The sequence below is a fragment of the Ciona robusta genome, chromosome 10 (genome assembly GCF_009617815.1).
Source record: "Ciona robusta chromosome 10, ASM961781v2".
Lineage (NCBI taxonomy): Eukaryota > Metazoa > Chordata > Ascidiacea > Phlebobranchia > Cionidae > Ciona > Ciona robusta.
Window position 1 is genome coordinate 2,786,256 of NC_143244.1, and position 25,469 is coordinate 2,811,724.

The following is a 25,469-nucleotide window of genomic DNA, read 5'->3' on the forward strand; positions in this document are numbered from 1 at the left end:
CGCATCCGTTAGGGGTTGTCTAGCTGTAAACAATATAAAACGGAAGAAGGCTTGTCGCTCTCATGTACTATTGTGACGTCACACCGCGCGTTACGCCGTAAGCAAAAGTTTAATTACACCATATTATTGCCAGCGTAACTCAGTTAGTTTATACTGATAGACCGATTAATATGAAGGTTATAGTAGCTGGGTTCTCTAAGACAGGGACTAAGTCAATGCAAGTCGCATTGAAAGAGCTTGGTTATAATGTATACGATTATATGGAGAATTACGAGTACCTTGAAAAAGAATGGAAGCAGATATGCACGGTTGGAGGGTCGACTGATTTGTTTCGTAAAATGTATCAGAATGTTGATGCGGTAACTGACCTACCTGGATTTGTTTTCTGGGAAGAAATCTTAAAAGCTTTTCCCGGTGTTAAGGTACGAGAATAAAGTTATTCATAAAACTTAGTTATACTGAAACATCTTGTAAGATATGTTCTCAGAAAAAACAACCACTCTGTAAATATTACTTGTTCAAACAGATAGCTTATAGTGATGCACACATAGGAAATCCAAATATTTAAACTTTAGCTGTATATTTGCTTCTTCAGATCGTCCTAACCATGCGCGAGAATGAAGATATTTGGTACGGAAGTTTCAAGCGGCAAGTCAAAGTGAATGAGTCGTGGATTAATAAAATAAAGATGATGTTCTCTTATACAACCTACAAATTCTATCTATACAGCAAGATGCAATGTAAGGATCAATCTTTGACCTATTTTTTAATATAATTTCATGTATGTACGACGTACATCATCCTGGCGATGTGGCACAGTTGGTTAGGACCATTATTTTTAGTCCAGAGATTATGGTTTCAAGGCCCGTCGTTGCGAACATTGTAAAAATTTAAAAATACATTCACCCACAAAATTACTTCATGGTTACTCTTAAACTGGCACGGGGCGTGGGAAAGACCACCGTGTTATAACGACTGTCATTTTCCGGGCACGCGAGGACAAAGCTACATTCCTTTATTTACATTCAAAATAAAAAATATTACTGTTACATATCATCTGAATGTAAAACATGACTCATGGTTTTAAAATATACCATATCAAACAACGAAAAATATGGCAAACCTTCTGGCAACAGTTAACTTCCGTTACTTAAGATTAAACTGATAAACTCCATTAAACTGCATACGCAATTGCTACATCCCCAGCTACTAAAAACAACAAAACTATTTTACAGTTAAAATTGCGTACGGGTATGATATTGGAACAAAGTTAAATGAGACTTTATGTAAACTCTACTATCGTCGGCACAATGCGCACGTGTTACAGGTACTATATACGAGCTATGTATGGAGTTGTGTATTGGGTCATTTGATATAGTAGGATGGGGGAAGATGGGACACCTTTAGCACAGAATATTCGAATATCCTGATTGTGTTTTAAACAATTAACAACGGTCTATAAGAGTCGTGGGGATATGGTTTTATAATTCTTTGAATGTTCTTTGTTTACTACCAAATAGGACGAGAAAATAGAATGAAAAGGTGTCCTATCTTCCCCCACCCTACTATATATATATACCTTTACTAAAGTAATAATGTATATGTTGCTTTACGTGTGAAACTGTTGACATTTTGCATAGACAAACTTTTATCTTTTATATTTATATAAAGAATGCACCGAAAAAACAGCTTCTGGTCTTTAATATTAAAGACGGTTGGGACCCATTGTGTCAGTTCCTCGGTCAGCCTGTTCCTGGGACCCCTTTTCCACACAAAAACAAGAATGCAAGCATCACAAACGAACAAATGAAGACGAATGCAACGTTTTTGCAGATGCAATTCGAAACGAAAATGTCCTACTTCGTAATTCTTTTTCTGATTGTTGCAGTCATATTTTATCAATTGTGGTAGCATGCTGCCGGTGCTTTCTTTTAATATGTAAAGGCGGTTACAATTTTTTAAATACCTCCACAACCAATAAACCTATTTAGATCTCCGGTATATTTATTGTTGGTGTATATAGTTAAGTGGGGGAAGACGGGACTCTTAAGCACATTGTAAGATCGGCAGTTATATATAATATATATGTTTAGCGTTCCCGTCCTGGTTACATCGTCGGTTAATCATTTTCATAACCTTCTTTCCTCCTGTTGTCCTATCGGCATCGCATCGCAGAGCGAATATGTCCCCCTTCGATTCCCGCAAACCCAGTAGCTCCCATTTCTGCTATAAATTATGATGCTTTTTCCCTTCACCCAATCTAAACTAAACGAATTAATAGCGTTCGGACGCAAGTATTGTTTGAACCGGTTTGCGTTCCGAAAGGGTCGTAACCTCTAGTTCACGATTGATATTTTAAGTGACAAAATAACATTCGCCGAGGTATCGTGCCGTTGTTGCTGACTGTTGTACACAGTGTCGGGTATTAAACAATTCAGAACCTCGGTGGCTTGTAAGTTAGACTATTCAGATAGAAGACGACATGCCACCCCTGATGTATAACATTAAAGGGGCATACCAACGAAAAAACAAAATTTGTGTATTGATAGATATGCTTAAATGTGACCTAAAGCTATAGTACAATGGGGAAAGATAGGACACTTAAGCACATATTGCCAAATATTTCCAAAATAAAAATAGAAGACGGTTTTTGGGTAATACCACGAATTAGTACCATCATTCCTTTATTAATTGACACCAATTTAATAAAATGTAATAAAACACACGAAGAGTTATTTACCTATCCGCACAACAAGTGAAATTTTACAAATTCGAAAACACACAGGATAAGATGGGACAGTTTGAAATCATTGTTAATTTTGATTATTTAGTGTATTTATAAATAGGAATATACGTAAATAACACGAAATAATACTGTACGCTTTGAAAATTAGGTCTAAACATTATTTTTCTTTTTCCTACTCCGGTGTCGCGGAAATCTGGTTCCCCGGAAATCTGGTTCCCATTGGCTACTTATAACTTATTTTTTGAGAAATCCAAAACTCTGGTTCCGACTAAAAATAACAGTTAATTGTTGGATGCAACATATTTTGTACATTTCTTTTTAAAGATTTATCTTCTTAATAAAAAAATTGATGCTGTATTTTACCTTAAATTATACATTATGACGTATGACCATCAGTGATCTCTACTGTTAACACGTCATCAATAACAAAAAAGGACGATAAAACATAAATTTTCACATTAGATAAAATAAATTATCTAAAAACATGTATATATTCAAGTAATCTTCGTTCGAAACCAGATTTACAGATTTCTGATAAAAATGTCCTGTGTCTGCGCATGCGCAGTAGCCGATGGGAACCAGATTTCCGCGACACCGGCTTACTGCTATAGTTTTTAACATGTTATACATTATATTATTGCATAACAATTGGTATTGTTTGAACGACAATGGGTAATGTTCGAACTTCAATGGATAAATATTGTATCCAACAAGTGTATAAGAACTTGTAATAACAGAAAATTGATTATAGCTATTGATAAAGTTTTAATTTTTGGTACAAATTGGGTATTACTACTCTGTTTTTTGGCACAAGCCACTTCTCATAAATTATCACCAAGTGCAAATGACCAATTAGAGAATATATTTTCAAAATATTATCTTTTGATTATATCAGTATCTTATAGTTGAATATCCCCTGAGGTTTAAATTACTAAATTAAAAGCAAAATTTTAAAAGTTTGGCAGTGAAAACATACAAAACAACAATGTGGGGGAAGATGGAACTCTAAATTGAAATATATTTACATTAGCAGTATTCTGCAACTTGTAGTTAACCTACCGAATTTAAAAGTTGTGCTAGTTTCTTTGCCATTTAAACTTCATATATATAACGTTAAACCGATATTTTTTGTTGTTTTTTGTTCAAATTAAAGTCATATTGACACCTGCCTATTTTCTTCATGCTTATATCTCAGGTGTTTTTTTACAAAACTAAAACTAGTTTTATGAAACAAAATCAAACTGTACGAAAAGTTTAAGGTTGTTTTATCAAGCTATGAAACTAGTTTAATCGTTCGCACACGCAAACTAAAAAAAAAACATTGGCTTTACTATGATTTAGCCAAAGTTAGTATAGACCAAGTTAGGAAACGGCGCTCGTGTCCGCCATTACGGAGCCCACAGAGCGTGAATCGCCTATACAAATGCATGGTGGGCATGTGTTCATTTAGTTCTTGTAAGCGATACAAAGCTAGAAAACACGTATAGCGGTTGTTTTAACATTTAAAATATAATTTCTAATATAAATCTTGTTGTATAATATTAAATCTAAGAATTAATGTGAAGTAAATTAATATTTTGACTGGTTTTCAGCGTACAGTGTGGTTTAACAGGATACTTAACGTTGGCAATTAATACTAGCAGCAATCAGCTTAGTTTACATAATAGTATATGATCATACCTACGAATCTGCAGAACCAGTATATACTACATTTATAATTCAACATGAGTGGCCATGCAGCTCCAAACTGCTTAAGTACTAGCAGATAAGGTGTTCGCGTATTCCGATTTCATAAAGACCAAGAACGCAGAAAAGGCAGCTTATTAATTCAAGCAGAGGATCAAAAATAGTAACTCAGTATTGTTTACCACAATGCCACTTCGATATTAGGCAAATTTTACAAAGATACCTTAAGTTTCGTTGCCGGGTATACGTGTTAAGTTTGTAAGCCAAAAAGTAAAATCACGGCAATTTACATGTAAAACTGCAGCTAGATACACTAGTATATGTTAATGTTATGCGTTTTTGTTTGTATTTTTATATTTTAAACATGTTCTTTTATATTTCTGGTTGGTATACTTGATATTTTCTATTTTTTTACTCATTAATCGATCGAGTGTTCAATAAAATTTGATTCTTTATGTGAGGTTTATTATTGTGATAAAATATAACATTAGTAGAAAGCCATTTTTACGCGCAAAAGTGCTTGGTTCTTAAAAAATCGCATTATTTAGGCGAAAAACAGCACCCAGCAATGATAAAATGCTATGCTGTGGGCTCCGTAATGGTGGCGTCTATGACGTCATAGACGCGCGACAATGGGTAACAAGACTCATTGTTTTACAATCCGTTTCCTAACTTGGTCTATACTAACTTTGGATTTAGCGAGCATTAAAAATAGCCCCTTACTATTTCGGATTTTTTTTACCTGTTTAAAGTATACTGTTTTTATTTTACATATTTTTTTAATATTTAAAAACAGTATCAGCTTTGACGGGCGTTTTATAAAGTCGTGATAATACTGTCGAATAATTCTGTAACCTTATTTTCCTGGTTATCATTAAATGGTGGTCCGTAAAAAGAAAATTAAAAAAAGTCTTGTCTGACAAAATGTCCCATCTTTCCCCACCCTACTATATACTGTTTCTATTTTACACATTTTTTTAATATTTAAAAACAGTAATCAGCTTTGACGGGCGTTTTATAAAGTCGTGATAATACTGTCGAATAATTCTGTAACCTTATTTTCCTGATTATCATTAAATGGGGGTCCGTAAAAAGAAAATTAAAAAAAAGTCTCGTCTGACAAAATGTCCCATCTTCCCCCACCCTACTATAATAAAAGATAATATATGGAATATATATTTGAAATTCAGTCATTTGCACCTAAAGATAATTTCTGAGAATTCGCTTGTGCGAAAAATAGTGTAGCAATTTCCAATTTGTAGCAAAAATTTCATTAGTAGTTAATTGATGTTCAAACAATGCCCATGATCGTTCAAACAATAACAATTGGCCAACTTTATTATAATGTATAGGTAACATGTTAAAAACTATAGCAGTTGGAAAATAATATTTAAGCTGGTTTTTCAAAGCGTACAGTATTATTTCGTGTTATTTATGTGTATTCCCACGGCCGACTGGAGATATATCTCTAGTAGGCTGTGGTATTCCTAATATTAAATACAATTATTAATCAAAATTACGATGATTTTAAACTGTCCTTATTCTGTGTATTTTCGGATTTGTAAAACACAATCTGTTGTGCGAATCGCTAAACAACTCCTCATGTGTTTTATTGTAGTTTTTTGAATTGTAGTCAATTAATAAAGGAATGATAGTACTTATTCGTGGTATCACCCTAAAAACGTCATACATTTTTCTTTTAAAAACATTGGACAATTTGTGCTCAAGTATCCCATCATTTCCCACTGGACTATATATTAACTCAAATTTGAGTCAAATTATATGGCTATATTTCTATAGGGCAGGCTATTAAAATGCATTCTTTTGCTATCGGTTTGATTTAATTTCTGCTTACTAAAGGTAAATGTATTGTGCCTATACGGCGTAAATGAGTGACTACTAGAACATAGAAGATAAATGTAACAGGACGGCGACAAAGTAAAGTACTTGACTACCCGGTGGCGCCAGAGCACGACTCACAAAGAAAGGCACATTTCAGACAACTCATTTCAGAAAAAATGTGGGATTTCGACTTTCGTATTATACTGGGAAGTAGGCCTACAGTCAACGCCCCTTTAAATCCTAACCAATCCTAGGTGGTACCAGTGGCATAAGAGCATTGTATAACCAAAACTCTAACACAGTTGTTGAACTTGATTGGCAACCAAAATCCAAGCGTGAAGTTTGACAAGTAAAAGTGATTACAAAGCTGTTGTTTTACTGCCTACGGCGTAAACAGATCTGTAGTGTTAATTTAAACGGGAACCCATAGGCCATAACAATACATTATTTACATTTTGCATATATTTTATTTATGAACAGATGTTTATCGGGGAAGTTGAAACAAATATTGATCGATTGAAGAGTCGAACTCAGTAACGGCGGTTGAATTTCTACGCTTGACGTCCGCGTAAGCCTTTAAATACACGATACGAATCAACTGTTTCAATAAGTCTGCGGTCGCAGCACAGCTGCAAACCATTTGTTTTTGAAAACTAAGAATGTTTGCAAGCCTATACAACATTTTCCCAGTCGTTCTAATTCAACTATCAGCTTGTTTCGAAGAAAACCTCGTCGTATTTGTGATAAGAGGAAACATTCAAAATCTCGAAGAAAAGTAGTTCGATTTTGAAAAAGTTTTAAGGACTCTCCCAACACTTTCAGGATGTTGCGAATATATTTTAATTATTGAACTCGTTTTCAAAATTATTCTATTGCGTCACAACCACGGCTTGATTTATGTGGTCTAAAACAGCAGTTTCTGAAGTTTTTTTACCACTAAATTACAACTGATTAGTTTAATTATCCACACAGAAGGAAATTTGGTAGAAAATAAAACCAAATTGGGAATTTGAAAATAAGGTAACGATCACCTGCGGCGTAAACATTTTCAGTGGTTAAAATGTGTTTGTTGCATATAAACTATAGGCAATGTTCTTTTATAACTGATGGAAATACGGTTCTGTATGACATCATTAGGATGTTTTAAAATGAAACATGAACAAATTCATTTACTAAAATTTGTATTTTAAGTTTAGACGAAGTTTTTTATAAGTTTAGTTATAAACGCTAAATATGCTAATTCTAAGGTCTTTAATTGTAACTTAAATTGAATTTACGTAAGATAATTGTCGAGCCTCTGTACAGTTTTCAATGTTGATACTACCGAAGGAACCTTAAAAAATTAATTGATCAAACAATAACACTTTTCTACTGTATGTTTTCTCAACGCCAAACGAATTAAAAAAAAATTCTAAGAACCAAAGACTGTGAGAATAATTTTTATTGAAGTCTAGATGTTTAACTGTAAGTGTAAACAGTACGTCAGTCAGATCAATAATTTAGAAACACTACGATAATAACAAAATACTAGGATCGTTTTAGGAATTTCCAATTTATCATTTAATACTTCGTTACGCTAAAACTTGAAGCCGCACCCAAATGTTCGTTTATCGTAACAACGTAATTAATCCTGTTTTATAACCACCGCATAAGAAGACGGCACAGTTCAACTGCTTCGATGGTTTCGACCATTATGATGCGCTTTATTTTGATGCTGGATTAATTCAGTGATATAATTTTAGCCGTAAAACATCCGGAACGGAATATGCACTAGCGGGCGATGATGGAAATGTTTAAACCTCGAAAAGAGGGGAAATAACTTTTATCTTAAATCTAAAACGCGCTTTGTTCCGTCAATCGGTAAAACTCATTATGGTCCCAAAAGCGCGTTAAAAATATTGTTTGGCATTCAAGGTTATGACGTAATACAAAATTATAGTAAAAAATTTAAACAGTCTATTTTTATATGATAAAATTCCTTCGTTTTAAGGTAATCCGACTTTGATCACTGTTGCGTCATATAAGGAGTTTCGAAGTTGATATTAGAATCAAATGCCTTTCAGATTACTGAGTGACGGCAAGTGAATTATATACGCGCACAAGGTATATTGTTATATTAACAGTTGCCACAGCGTAACCGCGTACTACGCAAAACGGACACTTGGGACAGCCAGGAATTTAATTCAAACCGTTTGTACTTTGAACGAAAAATTCCATTCGTATAGTATTGGTGGTGTTGTGTATTTTTACGGCCAATGTCGTAAGCAGCAGTTTAAAACTACTATACGAAGCGCGCGTTGGTCTTGTAACAACATTCTTCGATCAGGTAGAGGGTAGGGGTCATATACCGCGTATGTTGCTATAGTGGGTTATCTTATGATGGATATATTGTGTAAGTTTGGTTACAAAATAAATAATGTCGTTAGGAAATTCGATAAGATATGTATTAAGGGAAGCATTGTGTGATAGCCAATTGCGGGTTCGTAACAAAGTGCGTCTACGTTGTAAATTTATCGTTTCCTAAATTCAATAGGATGGTACCCCTCAGTGATATCTTCCAACCGAGAATATCTAATTTCGAATATAAAGTTTATTACATCACACGTACGCCCACTGCCACACCTCTTTCTTTTCGAATATGATTGGACAAAGCAGGAACCAATAGGAATCGCATAGGAATAAATTACACGTCCGCAACCAAAAACAGGTATACTACGCCAAACCAACGCATTCTAGCAAAAAACACAGGGGAGCTAATATTGTAGGTATTTATCCAACTTTTAACTGAAAATGAATACTTAAACTATATACGCTTAGATTGCTATAGTTTGTCTTCTCGTACATAATGTCACAACATTTACAATCCAAACCAGGATGGGTAAATCCTTGATGTTTTGAAATCGTAGTACAGTATTAACAAATTTACTTTAAAATTCCATTTTTAGACTAAATAATGTCCCAAAACATGAATAATGTTATAGAAGAGATGTTTTACAGATACGTGATCTTGGTCCATTTTTTGTCTTTCCATTTCTCTCTACTATAAATCATACTTAAAATATTTTTGTGTAACGAACCAGATAGACCGGCATATGATTGTAAGAAAGCGGGTTTCAGCACACACCTATATTACACCCCCGGAAAGTGATGCCTATACGACTTCCGTGTTGCGCCAGAATAAAACCACAGGCCCTTACGTACCTCAGTGTTACCAGCTACAAAATTATCAAAGACAACTCTAGTACAGTCATGTCTTATATCGGTCAACACTAAAATGGTTGTCATTTTTGCCAGAGTCAAAGGCAACACCTCGAGGGCTGCCTTGGTTTGAAATGGCATCCTCGGTGAAGATGATGCAATATTACAAATTTAATCTCATTGATGTGGATTAGACGATGCCCACGTCACAGCGTCCCTCGATTGTGATTGGATAAAACAAATTCTACGTATGTATATACGAAAATAATGATGACAACCTGCGACTGTCACGTAATAATTACGACGTGGACATTCCCTGGGCATGAATATACAAATTAAGAAGTCTAATCAGGAGTGATTTGACCCACGGAATATCCATCTTTCCGCGTAATTTAATAAATTCGTAAAAGAACTAGATCAAACTGGGAGGTTTTTATGTGTGTGGTCCATGAAGCATGGTGTTAATACACGTAGGCAGATTGGGCGTTAACTTTAACCTGGAATATACCTGGAATGTACACACGTAATAAGAGAATAAACGAAATAAACTTCAGAAGTGTGAAAGAATAGAACCATGAATGATGGTTTGTTTGTTCTTTATATGCGTCATATGCGCGTATAATATCCGGGGTGAAATCTCCCGCCAATATTTGATCCTTTTTTAAGTATGATGGTATTACATCAGAACTATAGACAACGATGCGCATGTGACTCATGAGTGCACTAATGGTGCGAATTAACGTAACCTAAGGTTTTCGTACTTTTAACAATGTAAGACTATTTATATAAATGTATTAGTCAATTAAGGTGACGTCACAATCAGCGCAGAAAAGAACATCCTTGTTTAGAAATTGTGGTACAATACATACAGGATACACAGGTTATGATATATAGGTCCAAAGTTTTATGAGTTTGTCAACTAAAAAGTCGAGCTTAATCGTGTGTGTTCACTCAGAACTATTTCTGAAAATATGTATTCTACTTCATCAGTAGATCAAAAAGGCGATGTGCACAGCCATGTTTTTACAGTTCAGGCGACAAAGCAGAAGTAAAACCAAATCATTTAGACAACCGAAACCAGATACATACCAAATCGTTGATGGTTAACAACTAACGATTAACTAATATTTTTAGACTATATAAACTATAAAATTTTTGAGGTTAACAACACCAGCAGTTACGATCAACCGATTCCCTCTTGGTCAAATAGAATAACAAGGATTAGCATTAGAACAATTTAGCATTAGATTGGCACCATGAACATGTACCATACTAAATTGCTGCATTGGATGAGCAACGCTTACACCTGTCCACCAGAAAACATATTGTTAAAAGCTATAAAGTTACATATTCTGGCTCGTAGGACGCCACGGATCAGACAGATAGTCAGATAAAGTAGTCGAAAAGCATCCAATAAAATCAAGTTATGGTTCGAAAGGTGGCAAAGAATAAGCCACAAAGTTACAAACTGACAGCAACGAAAACACTCTGTGTTTTAATATTTTAAATTGAGTACTTTAGATATTTTATCATTTCTTTGCTTGAGTTTATTCCGAGACACGCTAAATTATACCCATTTTACATCCGCGTGTGAAATTTAGGCTTTTTTTCTTTTCACGTTTATAAATATATCTCGCCATCGTGCGAAGGCAGTATGCTTAAGCCGACAGGGCACACAGCGAACGAGAGTTGATTAGGTAGTAAAGAAGAATTTACGAGTCCTATTTCTGTTTGCAGATATTGCCGTAGACGCTAAACCACCTTTGTTTACCTTCGAAAGGCAAATTTGATTTTGAAATAAGTTTTAACCAGAACGATATACTGTAAACATGCACCAGGATTCAAGAGTCAAATCTCCGCAGAGATTCTCAATACAGAGTCGATGTACTTCCAAAGCGACCGGGGATTCTCAAAGTGATATCTCATCAACTGCACTGTTTCTTTCAAAGTGTTTTATATCTGGCAGCCTGCGACACAACTCGTTAAGAAGCAGACAAAACGACAAAGCATTTTTCTACATGACTGCCATTGTTACAGGCTTGTTGCTATGCACTGTGGCTAAGGGGGAATTCTCACATAGAATACCTGCATACCAAGGTAAGGGAAACGAAATTTAAAACCGGCCCAATGGAAAAGCTAGCCTAAAATTGTTAAGTCAAGAGAGTAACAGGTTTAGTAAAACTATGCTCTCAAAAGTCTAGACTATAGACCGTGGAGAGATTCACACCGCGTGTTTGTACCACGAAATTGTATGCCTGGATAGAATCGATCATTTGAGCCAAAACCATATTTTCGAAGCATCGTACGCGAAAACTATATGTCGCCTTATTCTGAAAGCGGTCGAAATTGAATCGCTGCAAACAGGCATGGCATAACCATGAAAACAGCAGTTGGCAATGTGAAGGTTATACATGTTACGCTGATAAATTTATCAACCACACTAAGCGTTGTGCACAACTGCTACAATGATAGTAAGACATGACGAATTACCACCTGTCATCAGGCGAGACAGGAGAAACTCGGGACTTTCTCGATTCAACGGACAAACAGACACTGTCTTCACCATACGACGTAAATATGTTTGTGTACAATGCGCCGTCGCGATTTCATTCGTTTTACGTCTTACCACTATGGTAGTCCTCATTTTTGAAGATCTTACTGAACAATCAAAACAATGCCTCCTAAAACGCTCGATTGAGTGGCCATTGTATTCGAATAAAGGTGCTTATAAAAATGCTCCTAAAGGCATATGGCCGCTTTATGTGGCAAAAGGTTCACGACCACACAAAGATACAGCAATATTTGAAGTTCGTGCGTCTTTATAGAGAAATCATTTAAAAATCACACGCTGGGCCATTCACGCATAAATCTATTGTATTTGGTTAATGGTATAGAAGTTAAGAGAAATGTTACAGCTTGGCACGGCTTATATTCACTTGAAACTATAGCAGCAATGACTAAATAAACTCGGAATTGGATTTCAAGTGGGTCTTCCAGCAAAAGAATCCCAATTTCGGAAAGAATATTTTTTCAACAAGTCCTTGAGGTGTATGCTTGGTGCTTTTTGTACTGAACTTCGTTGCAGCCAAGTCCCAACTCTACACACCCGGTCAGGTCATCAGTACAACAGAATTTCACCTGCCAGGTGTTCGAACTGCTTGTCTATCTCTACCAAGTGAACATATAACGTCATCTTGCGCAACTATCGATGTGAAGCAGAGCTCTTGTTTTATCGCAGTAACCTAACTGTGACGTAATAAAGTATTAAAAGTGGCCACTCAAGTGTCGAAGATTATAGAAGTGATAACTATTTTTTACGTATCCAACTAGGCTTGGTTGGCGCCGTTACAAGTGTATGGTTAGTACCAGCAGTTCTGTTTTTGGAGGCAAGATTAATATAGCAGAATTATAACAAGCTTACGAGCTACACACCGGAGACATGTTCACATCGAAACCGGATGCCTCCTACACGCGCAAAACCACAGAGCAAATGTCAATTTGAATTTCTATGTAGCTTAGGGATTCAGGCGTGTTTCATATAATGTACATGTGTCACACTGAAGTCTGGTCCTAATTAGCGTCGTGTTTTTTCTGTTTGTAGTGACAACAGTGCTTATAGGTAACTAACACATCGTTACGCACCTGTGGCGCTATTGTTGCACGCCAAGACGACGTTAAAATACCTGTCATTGCGCAATGATGAGACTCCATACTCGTTTCACCCCATTAAAGACTCCACATTTATGTGGGGTCGTAGGGAAAACTTTATTTTCTGTTTGCTTTAAACATCGTTCACCAACCACACGTTCCCCGTTGTAAATGCAAGTATCGAATTAACGCATTGCCTGTCGGCTTGGCGCTAGACACTGGCGCCCAATTTTCTGCACGTGGTTGATAGTTAATATCTGCTATCCATTTTAGCTCATGGTGGTGCATTACGTAGAGATAAAAGTATTGTAAAAACTCGCAGTATGTCAATGCTTTGCACAAAGCGCGGTTAGGTGTCAAAGAGCGTAAAATGAAACTATATGTCATTGATTGATTGGCTACAGACAAGATTCTATTTCACGTTAAGATGTGCGTTTAATGACTATGCAACACTTCATGTTCCATGAAACAGTGTGTAATTAAGAAGATTAAAATGGCAACGCGGAACCAGAACGGATATCGACTAAGCGAGGTGTTATTAAGCACGTGTAATTATATAAACCCATTCAAGTTGAAAAGCACTGAGTCAAAACGGAAATTGGCATTTCACGAAAAATTCATAGGGTGTCATCCCTGCGAAGTAATCATACGATGCATTTGACATTGGCGATGAGACTCGGTAATAAAACTATAATATAGGAACCGCAACTGGAAAGTGGCACTTTATTGTGTGACCCGTTTCCGCCGTTGAGACCCTAGTTTTCGCTCCAACGCGCTTTAATATTGATGGTGTTCGGATATTGGCTTCAGCATGTTCTACGATCCTAAATTCTAAGAATTTGTTCCAACAATAAAAGGCACGTTGCCTAAGAATAAATACCAAACTTCGTCCATTCACACATTCCACTACGACTTCCGCGTGTCTCGACTTTTGCCATTGTTAAGCATTCAATAAAATTGTGGCGTGACCATCGGTAGTGTCAGATGTTAGAAGGTTACTACAGGTCAGACATGACGAAGCGCTCTCACCAAGCTTGGCACGATCAACTACAAATTAAATACTGGAGTATAATACCGTTAATTCTAATCGCAGGCTTTGGTCAGTCCGGTAATTCAAGGCAGAAATGTCGTTGTTATTGCCTAAGGCATAAACACTACTTGTCTATACTCGATATGCCTTAATCTCGATCGTCAATCGGGTGATTAAAGCGAAGCGTGCACCTTGTACGTCCAACACAAACCTCTAATTCAATCGAGAAATGAACTTTTCACTTATAATTACTGATCGTGCATATTGAATTGAATTCACAATCTCGAGTGATTTTCCACTCAATTTCTGGTACTTTTCCAGACGTGGAGACCGCTCTACGATCAACTAAGTGCGCGGTCCGGGAAGAAATAGTTGACATCCGGGACATTCATCCTCATCTGCCTCCAGACGTTCTCCTACTTCCTTCCTGCATCCTGATCCGGAAGTGCTCCGGATGTTGTCAGAATTCGAGACATGTCTGTAAACCGACAGCCATCTACGTCACACGGGTTGAAGTAAGACAATTGTGACGTCACAGTTTCGTTGTTTATTACACAGTGTTGACATTCAAAATATTTTTCCGTCTCAGGTTTCCCAGCAACACGTGGTAAGAAGAAGATTAGATTACATCACACTAAACTTTACTCACCACGATGAATGCGAATGTATGAGGTAACAAACATTGCTGTAGCGTGTAAATAACACAATATCAAACTCATACCATGTATTACAGCCCTATAGAACCAACATGCATACCTCGCGCATGCGCACGACATGAAGTTTGGAATAAGGAAGCATGCGAATGCGAGCCAAGGTGCCAACCGCAAGAGTGCGGACATGGCCAAGTCTGGAACCCAAGAAAATGTCGGTGCGCTTGTAGCCCCTGTCACCCCAATAGACTGGTGCATTTGCGGTTCGACCAAAACGACGTGACATGCATATGCGCTTGTCGACATGAGTTGAGGCATAGAACCATGTGCGTTAAACGAAGAGCGAATTTTAGCCAAAATAGCTGCGCGTAAGTTTCATGAAATGGTTGCCGTGAGAACGCTTCAGGCATTGCATTTTATCGCGTCATAAACGCACTTTTCGGGTCATATAAACCACTTTTATTGTGAATCACATACATTCACCTGAATGAGATACAGTGTAACCCAATGTTTATACACAGGTGTGTCGGACATTTCGCCAGGGGAAAATGATCGGCGAAAGACTTTAGTTATCATCTCATACTCTGCTGTCCATTTTAATACGGCACACCTTTATATCACGATCATGCCAAGAGTACGGCATCGGAGAAAAACACTTCAATTGATTTCAATTTATCCTCCATCAAAATTACATTGGATTTAAAGCCAAATAAAGGTTTACTTCCATCATGGGAAAAGCCAAGACGGATAAAAACAAATCATTCCAAAAACCATCTGTCTCCTTCAAAATTAACGGTAATTGCTTTTTCTTATCCGAAACTGTATCAGAAAAAGATAAGGCTCAATAGCGAGCATTCCTGGCGGGCGAAACGAGTCAAATTAGGAATCTGTGATCATAGAAATCGCATTAGCGGAGCACTAAAAGCGAAAATCAATAAACTTATATTAGATCTTGTAAAGCTGTTACGTCAAAGACAATAAGGATAAATTTTAAACTGATTTGGAAACATCAAGCGCTTCATTTGTGTAACGTCACACTTTATTACACGCATAAAAACGACAGTTTATAGATCAGGATGAAAAATGCTCAATCGTAGCGAAAATAGTTCGGCAGTACACTCCATTGTACATATATCCGAAACAAAGAAAACTGAAGAAAACACTTTCCGCATCCCCACACAAGACCCATTTCACCTTAATAATCAAACCATTTGGACGTCACAATACTCCGCAACGGATTCACGTCATTAACGATCCGAAATTCCTTAACCCGAAGAAACAAATTAAAACAACCAAAAAAATACTCTGTTTTGCCTGCAACAAAGTTGAATTTGCGAAAACTGTATGTTCGCAGATGTTCTCAAAAATGTTACGTGCGTTTAAGTTATACATTTATGTTATGTTGCGTTGTCGCCTTTCTTGTCATTTCATTTACCTTTGTTTTAGCTACCGGGTAGCAGAGGTAATGTTTTACCACCAGGATAATAGCATATGTTTATAAGTTTTCGTACGTGTGCTTGAGTGCACGACATACGCCTTATTTTATGCATTGTAACTTTCCAACTTTATATTAGACGAGAAAAAATTGGATGTAACTGCATGAGAGTGATACACTCTATCACCTAATATGAGTCAAAATTCACTTACATTACGACAGGGCACTTAAATCCTTATACTTTAAAGTTAACAGCATGTGTTATCTATTCTTGGTTTGAAATATCATTTTATTTAAAATTAATCGTTTTTTCAATAATATGACATTCGTTACCGTTTACGAAGAGATAAATAAAAACAGATTATTATTTTTTAAATATTCTAAGACTCTAATTTTGTTAACAGTTTCATCGTATGTACAATTTCGTGTATCGTAAGTATATAACTTTATTATATTTATCGTTATTTATTGCAATGTAGCTCTCTTTTGTTCGCATCTAGTTATACAGAATCCAAGGTTCATAGAAACTCGTCATTGTGCATTGTTACGAATTACGATAAGAACTGATAACTAATGAGACAGGCAGCCAACGCGTGAACAAATTACTGGAAACAGGAGAGCTTAATAAACGAAATAAAACTCACATTTTCCATAACCCTGAGATTACAATTGAAGTTTCAACGCAAAACATGGTATTTTCTTATACGTTAGTAAATACCTTTCAAGAAGTTTTATTACCCAGCATACCCGTTTGTACTTGGCCCGAGGATATGACCTCAGATTTTAATATAAAGCTGCGGTTTGTTTGTTGATAAAAACGCAAGCTACGTGGAAGGTTAGCTCCGGTGCATTAAAACCACACGTTAGGACCCTAATAGGACGTAAATACAGGCATGCCGATACCTGTGTTGGTTGTCAAATACCACCTTATTTTCGATATAAATGACATGACCAGAGCGTACATTTTAAAGTACAGCTGTTTCACTAGTGTTGCACGAATTCAGAAGCAATATACTTCAAACAAAACCAGCCGTTAGTATTTGTACAGTCCGTCTGCAAGTGACACTCAGTCCTGGACGCGTAAGGATAATTGGACGCGTGCTGTGAGATGTCTGCAGTATACAAATACAATGCGCGTAATATGTCTCTACAGCGCCACCAAGGGAGTAGGGGCACAATCTTAGAAAATAAAATGAATAAACCCAAACTAAAAAACAAGTTTTCGACCGTTTTACTCTACAGATTGGTTATTAAAGGGATATAACATATGACTAAGGCAGAGGGTCATCACGTTCAAAAAACTGATACGAAACATACAGAAGAACTTAGAAACTATTGTAAAAGAGAACAATTTATCCAAACACCACAACTTTGTTACTAGGTTTATATTCTAGAAACTACAAAAAAAACGTTACAAATGTTACATAAAAATATTAGATGCAGAAACCTAACAAGCGCCATAGTACGGTTAACTGGTGCCGTAGGGTAGCATAGTTCAACAGTTGGTTAGCGCGCCTGCCTTTAACCCAAGGGTAATGGGGCTAAGGCTCTTCACTGCTACCATTGTGGGCGTACGTGTCTTTGGGCAAGTCACTTAACGGTAATTGCTCCTACCTATTAGTCACTAATGGGTTCTCCAAGTTATTAGCGATACATAAAAAAAAATCTACCAAACAAACTCCTACACTTATCAGCTACTGAATAACCTTGGCTACAAAATTGTCTACAACACAAAATCTAAATAAGACCTGGATCTACAAAAATAATGTAATAAAAATATAAACCATTTACAGCCATCTAGTTTTAAACACAAGAACTGAAACAAATTTTCTAAAGAATAAACAATAGGAACAAAGTAAATTAATAACTATGTATATATATATTTAATATTTTTCACAAGAACATAATAGAAAACACATACCTGGCATAAACAACAATGTCTGATAGTGACACTGATATGCAAACCATAACATATCTGATATACACTATGACTTTTAGTAAAAGATAATGAATTTCTTGATATATACCAAGGGTTATTAAACTTTTTTAAGCACGCTCCCAATCAAGATTTCAATTTACTTTTTTATTTTAACTTTACGAACACTTTATTTTATAGTTTTTAGCGCCAAACCCCATCCCCCCCTTCCGAGTTCTACACGGCGCGCCCCCTAGTTTAAGAACCACTGATATAGATCATGGAAGACTTATATAGTACACACAGATATAGCTATAGAGTACATACACGTGCCTCACATGAACTTGTTTACTAGCAGTATGTTAAGTGTTTTGATTTGAAGCAGTAAATCAAAATGCCCATTATTGTAGTATGCACGTTGAAGAAGTGCTGTTTGCAACCTCACTAACCTTGGCAACACAGATTGCCTCTAACCAAACTTAAGCACCTAACCCTTCTTCAACTTTAAAGATGTATTCACGTTTTGATGTTCGGCACTGCAGGCGAAAGGTTTTGCCATTGCTTTCCACATCAGTAATAGAAGTTCCATCGAGCTTTATCTTCTTATATGGTCCCTACACATATACGTAATAAAAATGTGAGCCTATACTTAAAGGGCCTAAACACACTCAAATGTACATCGCTTTAATAGATAGAGTGTGTTTTTCTAATTTCAACGACACCTTACTTGTTTTAATCGGTTCTGTATAACCAAAGATATTCCAGCTCAAACACCGTGAAATTCATAAAACTGATTTGAAAGTTGCGTGGCGAAAAAATTGAGAAGTGTACTACCCACGTGACAAATCACGTCACAAAATTGTTGAAGCGTGGCCGCTCTCATTCAGAAACACTGAGAAAGGCGAGAGGCAGTGCTTTTAGGGAAAAACGAGAGAACAAAAAAAAACGCAAAAAAGCAAAATTCGCTTTTACGAATGAATCAGTCACGTGACTAGTACGTTCCTACGTCACAATCACGAAGCTCGTAGTAAAAAAAAGGATAGCGCTAGAGATCACTGTTTGAGGACGAATATCTACGCCTATACTGGACCAATTTTAATAAGCAAAGTATTTTTGGAATCAATAAAACAGTCGCTTTATGAATTTACCATAAAAAATAAAAGTGACGTGGGGTGTGTTCAGGCCCTTTAATTCAAGCTGTATGACGTTTACAACAAAAATATATGAATATAGATATTCATACTACCATAGGGGGAAACTATGCCTTGCCAGGCCAAAAAGAATTGGGACTGCATTAATTAGTTATATGACTTACAACCAGTGGTGCAGCCACAGGGTTGAGGAGGTTGGGACCACCCCTCCCCTTTTAAACCAAAAAAAACTAAAAAAAAAATTGATTAAAACCCCCTCCTTATTTTTTTCTGGCTGTGCCACTGCTTACAAACAAAATAATGTTTTTCATGCACTTGTGTGTCTTATTATTTACTGCTTCACCAACATTTATAATAGTTTGGCAACCATGCCTATTATTTTATATTAAGAGTAAAGCAGCTTTTTAAATTCAAATATTTATATATTGTTCTAATGATTTTTCTTTGGTAGATATAGGCCACAACTGCATTGTTTTTAGGAGATTTGCAAAAAAATTTGCTTGCATAAATCTTTCTGAAATTATAAGGCTTTTAAGGTTAACATATTTATATTAGTTCAAAAGCCAAGAAACATTTAAAGAAAAGTATTTAATAGGCAAACTAATAGCTACATATGATAAGCCTTTATAAAAATCATATTGAAACACATTCATAAAGTTTCATAACATAATTTCTATTTATCGCTTGGAAAATGATAATGGTGTTTAAAGAAATGGTAAACAACGGCAAAATAACAGTTGTTAAAACACACTTTGGATAAAAGTGTGAAAAAGAGTTTCAATTAAAAACCAGGGCTGTTGCACGTAACATATAATAAACTCATAGGGAAAAATGTGTGTAAAGACACCACTTGTACATTGGTGGGGCGAAGTTGGCTTGAGGATTGACCAAAGGTTTGGGTCATGATTACAAGGCAAAGTCGTATGTAACTGAATGAATGTAACTAACTAGCTTTATTTTCATTAAGCCTGAAAACGACAGTGGTTATAACATGGGTGTTCTGTTTAATACACCTTATGCCAGCTTTCAAGTTACCACAAAAAGAAACTTGGTTGAATTGTTTTTTATGCTTTAAGGTATATATGTATATACATAATATAAATATAAGTAGTATGTTCCACAAATGTGTCTTGATACAAGACTAGATGAGAGTGTATCCATTTAATACCACATCAAAAGGAATAAACAATCATATCGATTTGAAATAATAAAACAAGTTGCAGCAATGTTTATTTAACACAACTACTAGGAGAAGAAGGTACACAATTTCCGCTAGGAGCCGATGACAAATTCGTTTCTCTATTCTATGGGGAGCAGTTAGTTTTACGGTTTATACAAATAAGATTTAAACCCCCAACCCTTAACCCTTATTAACCCCTGCCCATAACCCCTGTCCATAGCCCCTATCCCCTAACCTTAGATTCGTGCTAATCAAACAAAAAAACTTTTAAAAAAATAATAAAAAAAGTATTCCACTGTGCGGGACTCGGAAACCGGTAAGAATGAAACAAAGAGAGTAAACAACCGCACGCTAACCGTTAACTGACAGACTCGACGGTAGTAAACAGAACGAAAGAACATATATAACCTACCTAATGTGGAGAAGACGTTTTTTTCTTACTAGTGTTTTATGTATTTATGTAGATATTATTATTATTTAATTAATTTGTTTTACACTTTTTAACACTTTGTAGTGTTGTTTTGGGCGTTTTTCCGTGTTTTTAAATTTAAATAATTATCGACACGCGACACCCAGCCGTAAAAGTGTAGCTTCTTCATCGTATAGTGTCATGTTTATTAAGCGAACACAAGGTAATAAACATTTTAAGACCAAAATTTTCACTGGTCATCAGCGGCAGTATTACCCAAACACATACATACCCAGAACTTACCGTCTTTGATTTTGAATACAAAACTTCACCTGGTTGTACAGAAATCCATGTTTTCACCCATTTGTGGGAATATTTTGACTTTTTATCAATCCAGCCAGTTTTCGGCGCATTTTCAGTTTGAGCGTCTACCATTGTAAGACTAGCTCGCAAAAAATGTGTGCTTATACGATCATACACCAAACAGACTTTGGAATTGGCGGCAATAGCGTCTATTGATACCAAGTTTTTATTCTATGTAAAGTTGTGACAACTGTGCATTTAACTTGTAATAAAATGATCTCTTTGACACGCATTAAGATTAAAATAAACAAATGAATGAATAAAAGTAACTGACTTTATCCTCGCGTGACTGGAAAACGACAGTCGTTATAAAACGGGAGTTCGTAAACCCAGCGGCAGCTTACGAGCTACCAAGTATGTTACTTTGTAGGTGATTACGTTTTTGTGATATTTTAATTTTTTTATGTGTGGCTGATAATTTTTTAGTTAACTCATTATTGACCACTGGGTTGAAGCAATTGTGCTTAAATGCCTTGCATAAGAACATAGGCCCGCAATGGTAGCAACGACGAGCCTTGAACCCATTACCTCTGGGTTCGAGGCAGGCGCTGACCAACTGTGTTACGGAGCCGTAAATACTTTACGTTGCTCTTTTTTTAAATCAGACTATTCTAACTATTTTCACTTAGTTTATACAATGCCTCATTATTAGTTCATACAACGTTGCTGTCGACTTTTATACAGAAAGGTAAAAGTAAAATTGCATTGTCTATACTATATGACCACAGGCGCGGCCCCATGCGTTTAATATATTTGTTTTTCTTTTATTCAAGCAAACATTTACATGGCGGTTTGAGGTCGCTGTGCCAACCACTTGGAAATATTTGGTAGTTCTGTGAGTCTTTTGTACAAGGCAGTTGACTTCGGGTAAGATGCAAGAGCGTTTGGGGCCATCGCAAGAAGATTTGGTGTCACGTAGAGAAACACAATATCAGCCAAAGACATCTGAAACGATACAGGTATATTCGAATATTCGTTTTACAGTTTGTATTATTGGTTAACACCAACAACTATATACATATTCTATAGTTCTTAAATACCACACAGATTATGACTTCAATTTGTTCTCATGCGACTCAAATTTGTTTAATCTGTATAATGGGATTGAACAAGCAGTGGCTGAACCGTTCTCTTATAATAACTTTCGAATAAATGTGTCCCTTTCTTCGTATAGTTATTACATCCTCATGGCTGCGTAATTGTCCCACCTCTCCAGTAATGTAGTCTTTTCCATCCAATTGCTTTTCCAGAATATCGTAGACCATCTTTACCTTTCCACCCAATGCCTTTTGTAGTTCTTCAGCCTGGAGAGTTTATTTTCTAAGCAACACTTAAATATATACGATAAAAAATAACCGAACTAATGATTATTATTAAGCAACTTGTGGTAGGAAATAGCCAACGGGCGGCGGTCGCGGTCTAAAAAGGTTTACCTATAAACTCCTATATATATAGTACAATGAGGGAAGATGGGACACTTTGTCAGATGAGACTTTTTTCAACTTTCGTTTCACCTGTTGTGCGAATTGCTAATCAATTACTCGTGTGTTTTATTATATTATTTTTGAATTGTTGTCAATTAATAACGGAATGATAGTACTAATTCGTGGTATTGCGCAAAGACTGCAACCTAGTTTTCGTTTTTGGAAATATTTGGCAATATGTGCTTAAGTGTCCTATTTTCCCCCATTGTACTATACCTAATAGCGAGCGGTAGGTGTGTGATAAATATGTAATAGGGTGGGGTAGAAACAGCATGTTCATTTTTGTTTGCTCTGTGGTAACCAAAGATTCATTACAGAATTGTATAACCTTGACAGAAGCCGACCGACCCCATTAAATCGTTGTTAATTGTTTAAAACACGATCTGCAAATATGGGATTTAGGTGGTAATGGCATTCCATCTTACCTAACAGTGTTATACGCTGTAGTCAATTAAGAAGTTTCAAACCAATTGTCTGAATTCTTATTAGTTGTGACATTAACACATTAACACAAAAATTCTATACTGAATTTAGTAAGTTGTAAGTTTAAAACTCATTTTAACACGTTAGAGATTTGGGTGTTAACCTTTTGTTTTTCATCTTTCACGAACAGTGGTAACTTCGTTAACACGTCATACATGAGATCCGAAAACATATCGACCACAGCGGCCTCTTCATCGGTCTTTCCCATCATGTTGAACTTTCGAGCCAAGTAACGATTGATTGCAGCACTTTCAGCAAACAACTGATTGTCAACCTCAAGAACAGGCATCTGACCAAATGGCATTTCTGAAAAGTATAGGTGTTTGAAAGTGAATACTGGTGCATATAAGCTGTAGGTTTGCTTTCAAACCCAAGTGCTATCACTAGTGTTAACCTAGAGATATCTCTACTAGGTCGTGGTGCTATAAAATACGTATAAGCGACCAAAATCAAAGCCAGCGATTGCATTTTGTGTTCAAGTGAATGCAATTCGTTAAAGTCATTTTTCTCTGTTACGCATTTCGTGGTACTTAAGGGCTAGGTTAACGGGGCATACCAACAAAAAATAAAAAATTTTGTATTGATAGATATGCTCAAATGTGACCTAAAGCTACTATCCAAGTTTTAAAATACACAACAGCTTTTGAAAAAACGGGTTTCAAAACAGCAAATTCGCCCGCTGGAGTAAATAAAAATTGGCCGTGCCGCAATGCATGGAATTTCCCATAAGAAAAAAAATACTCAACTTTGATCGTTTCTAGTTTCTAAAATATAAAAAAAATCAAATTTATTTTTGTATAATGAATGCTTCTTCTTCAAAACTATATAAAAAATGTAAAACATAGACTTTAATGTGCTTTTTATTTTCGATTGAACATAGATACATAATATACTGACTCAGCTAGTACTTACTGTAACATTTTTTTTAAAGTCATTTTTTGTGTTAACATTAGGTTTGAAAATATGCTGAGTCAGCATAATCTGGTATGTACCTAGGTCACAGATAAGAGAGAGGCCAGTGGCCTCTGTCATCTGTGCCTATGTTTAATTCTAAAATCAAAACATAATAAAGCATATATTTTACAATTTTTTTTTGTATATTCTTGAAGAAGGAGTATTTGTTATACAAAATCAAAATTAAAATTTGAACTTTCTTTAGTTTTTTGGAAACTAGAAACGATCAAAGTTAAGTGAATTTTTTTCTTATGCGAAATCCCATGCATTGTCGAACCAGCCGAATTTTTTTTTACTCCTGCGGGTTATCTTCACGCGATTTTTTTAAAAGCCGTATCGTTTTGGGAAATTTGATGGTACCTTTAGGTTGCATTCGAGCATATCTATCCATATACAAATTTTCATTTTTCGTTGGTATGCCCCTTCAACGAAACTTATCACAGTTACAGTACTTTACTTGGTTTGATTTCTTCTTTCCATTTTTCACCTCCGTGACGTAAGTCTTCATAGGCCACACCAGCGGCAGCAAAGAGCAACCTGGTCGACTCACCTCTTCCTTTTACGTTGAAATAATGAAATTTATAAGACGGCATCTTAAAAACAAACTATCAAGACAAAAAACAAACTTTTCAAGCGAATCTTACCCCTACAGTTCAGACAAAAAAGCATTAGTTACAAGTAATTGTTAATCTGGAAATGTATGTAATGAATGAATGAATAAATAAATGAAATTTGAAAATTTAGTCGAAAAATTAAAAATATATATTACGAATTGATTTCAATCAGGAGATAAGTTCTAGAATTAAGAATTGAGATAAATGCCGGAAAAAGTCACGTAAAAAACAACAACAACTGTTCGACGAAAAGGGATCTATATGGTCACTACGTACCCAAAAAGAGTAGAATGCGCATCGCCAATGTCGGTAAAAGAGAGAGCTGATACTCTCTCTCTCTTTCGCGAGTCGTTCCCGTTTACTATTGTGGTCAATGGAGTCGAGGGCGGCAGGGCGTTTTTGAGCACGTTAGTTGTCATATAGATCTTTTTTCGTCGAACAGTTGTTCTTGGTGTTGTTGTTTTTGGAACGACTTTTTTCCGCACTTACCTAAATTTTTAATTCTAGCATTTATTCTTTATTCTCTTGATTGAAATCAAATCATAATATATATTTATAATTTTTAGACTGAAATTTCAGATTTAAAACCGCACGATGAGCGATTAATTAACGATTACTTTCCTCATGCACTTTACATAGCGGAAACACTGTCTGGCAGTTTGGCGGAAAACGACGGCAAGT

General features: G+C 35.9%; 4 protein-coding genes across 7 annotated transcripts in view; 2 read left to right on the forward strand and 2 right to left on the reverse strand.

The window, feature by feature from the left end:
* Positions 1-21,573, reverse strand: part of LOC149729527 (uncharacterized) — a 30,663-nt gene extending 9,090 nt beyond the window's left edge. The window contains exons 1-3 of one of the 3 annotated variants that reach the window (XM_089886764.1): positions 21,194-21,573; positions 18,600-18,764; positions 2,668-3,014 (exon numbers count right to left, since the gene is read on the reverse strand). In XM_089886764.1, the coding sequence (XP_089742890.1) occupies positions 18,630-18,764; positions 21,194-21,325 (267 nt within the window). In that variant the 5' untranslated portion in view covers positions 21,326-21,573 and the 3' untranslated portion in view covers positions 2,668-3,014; positions 18,600-18,629. Of the gene's footprint in view, positions 1-2,667; positions 3,015-17,983; positions 18,765-21,193 lie in introns of those variants that run through there. The other 2 variants (XM_089886765.1, XM_089886763.1) reach the window with 2 other exon arrangements.
* On the forward strand, positions 91-2,001 carry LOC149729529 (uncharacterized). The gene is made up of 4 exons (XM_089886747.1): positions 91-422; positions 596-740; positions 1,236-1,327; positions 1,672-2,001. The coding sequence occupies exons 1-4, from the start codon at positions 171-173 to the stop codon at positions 1,909-1,911; spliced, it is 729 nt and encodes a 242-aa protein (XP_089742873.1). The 5' UTR covers positions 91-170; the 3' UTR covers positions 1,912-2,001.
* On the forward strand, positions 11,145-16,406 carry LOC149729530 (vascular endothelial growth factor A-A-like). 2 transcript variants are annotated; one of them, XM_089886745.1, is made up of 5 exons: positions 11,145-11,569; positions 14,472-14,665; positions 14,740-14,822; positions 14,884-15,126; positions 15,322-16,406. In XM_089886745.1, exons 1-5 carry the CDS (start codon positions 11,302-11,304, stop codon positions 15,350-15,352), a joined length of 819 nt encoding a protein of 272 aa, XP_089742871.1. In that variant the 5' UTR covers positions 11,145-11,301; the 3' UTR covers positions 15,353-16,406. The 2 variants fall into 2 exon arrangements, with proteins under 2 accessions (XP_089742871.1, XP_089742870.1); XM_089886744.1 differs by having other exon boundaries at positions 11,151-11,569; positions 14,884-15,168.
* A 423-nt stretch (positions 21,574-21,996) lies between the features above and the next one.
* On the reverse strand, positions 21,997-24,767 carry LOC149729531 (glutathione S-transferase 1-like). The gene is made up of 4 exons (XM_089886750.1): positions 24,632-24,767; positions 23,324-23,526; positions 22,462-22,557; positions 21,997-22,198 (listed from the first exon to the last, which is right to left on the reverse strand). The coding sequence occupies exons 1-4, from the start codon at positions 24,765-24,767 to the stop codon at positions 22,034-22,036; spliced, it is 600 nt and encodes a 199-aa protein (XP_089742876.1). The 3' UTR covers positions 21,997-22,033.
* Between the last annotated feature and the right edge of the window lie 702 nt (positions 24,768-25,469).

Excerpts from the sequence above, each read along its gene's own strand:
- LOC149729530 (XM_089886744.1), top strand. The coding sequence starts at position 11,302 with ATGCACCAGGATTCAAGAGTCAAATCTCCGCAGAGATTCTCAATACAG. Across the intron at positions 11,570-14,471 it reads TAGAATACCTGCATACCAAG|ACGTGGAGACCGCTCTACGA; the intron begins GTAAGGGAAACG and ends GTACTTTTCCAG. Across the intron at positions 15,169-15,321 it reads TTTAGCCAAAATAGCTGCGC|GTGTGTCGGACATTTCGCCA; the intron begins GTAAGTTTCATG and ends GTTTATACACAG.
- LOC149729529 (XM_089886747.1), top strand. The coding sequence starts at position 171 with ATGAAGGTTATAGTAGCTGGGTTCTCTAAGACAGGGACTAAGTCAATG. Across the intron at positions 423-595 it reads AAGCTTTTCCCGGTGTTAAG|ATCGTCCTAACCATGCGCGA; the intron begins GTACGAGAATAA and ends TTGCTTCTTCAG. Across the intron at positions 741-1,235 it reads TCTATACAGCAAGATGCAAT|TTAAAATTGCGTACGGGTAT; the intron begins GTAAGGATCAAT and ends ACTATTTTACAG.
- LOC149729531 (XM_089886750.1), bottom strand. The coding sequence starts at position 24,767 with ATGCCGTCTTATAAATTTCATTATTTCAACGTAAAAGGAAGAGGTGAG. Across the intron at positions 22,558-23,323 it reads TGAAAGATGAAAAACAAAAG|GCTGAAGAACTACAAAAGGC; the intron begins GTTAACACCCAA and ends TAAACTCTCCAG. Across the intron at positions 22,199-22,461 it reads AAGACTACATTACTGGAGAG|ATGTCTTTGGCTGATATTGT; the intron begins GTGGGACAATTA and ends GTATCGTTTCAG.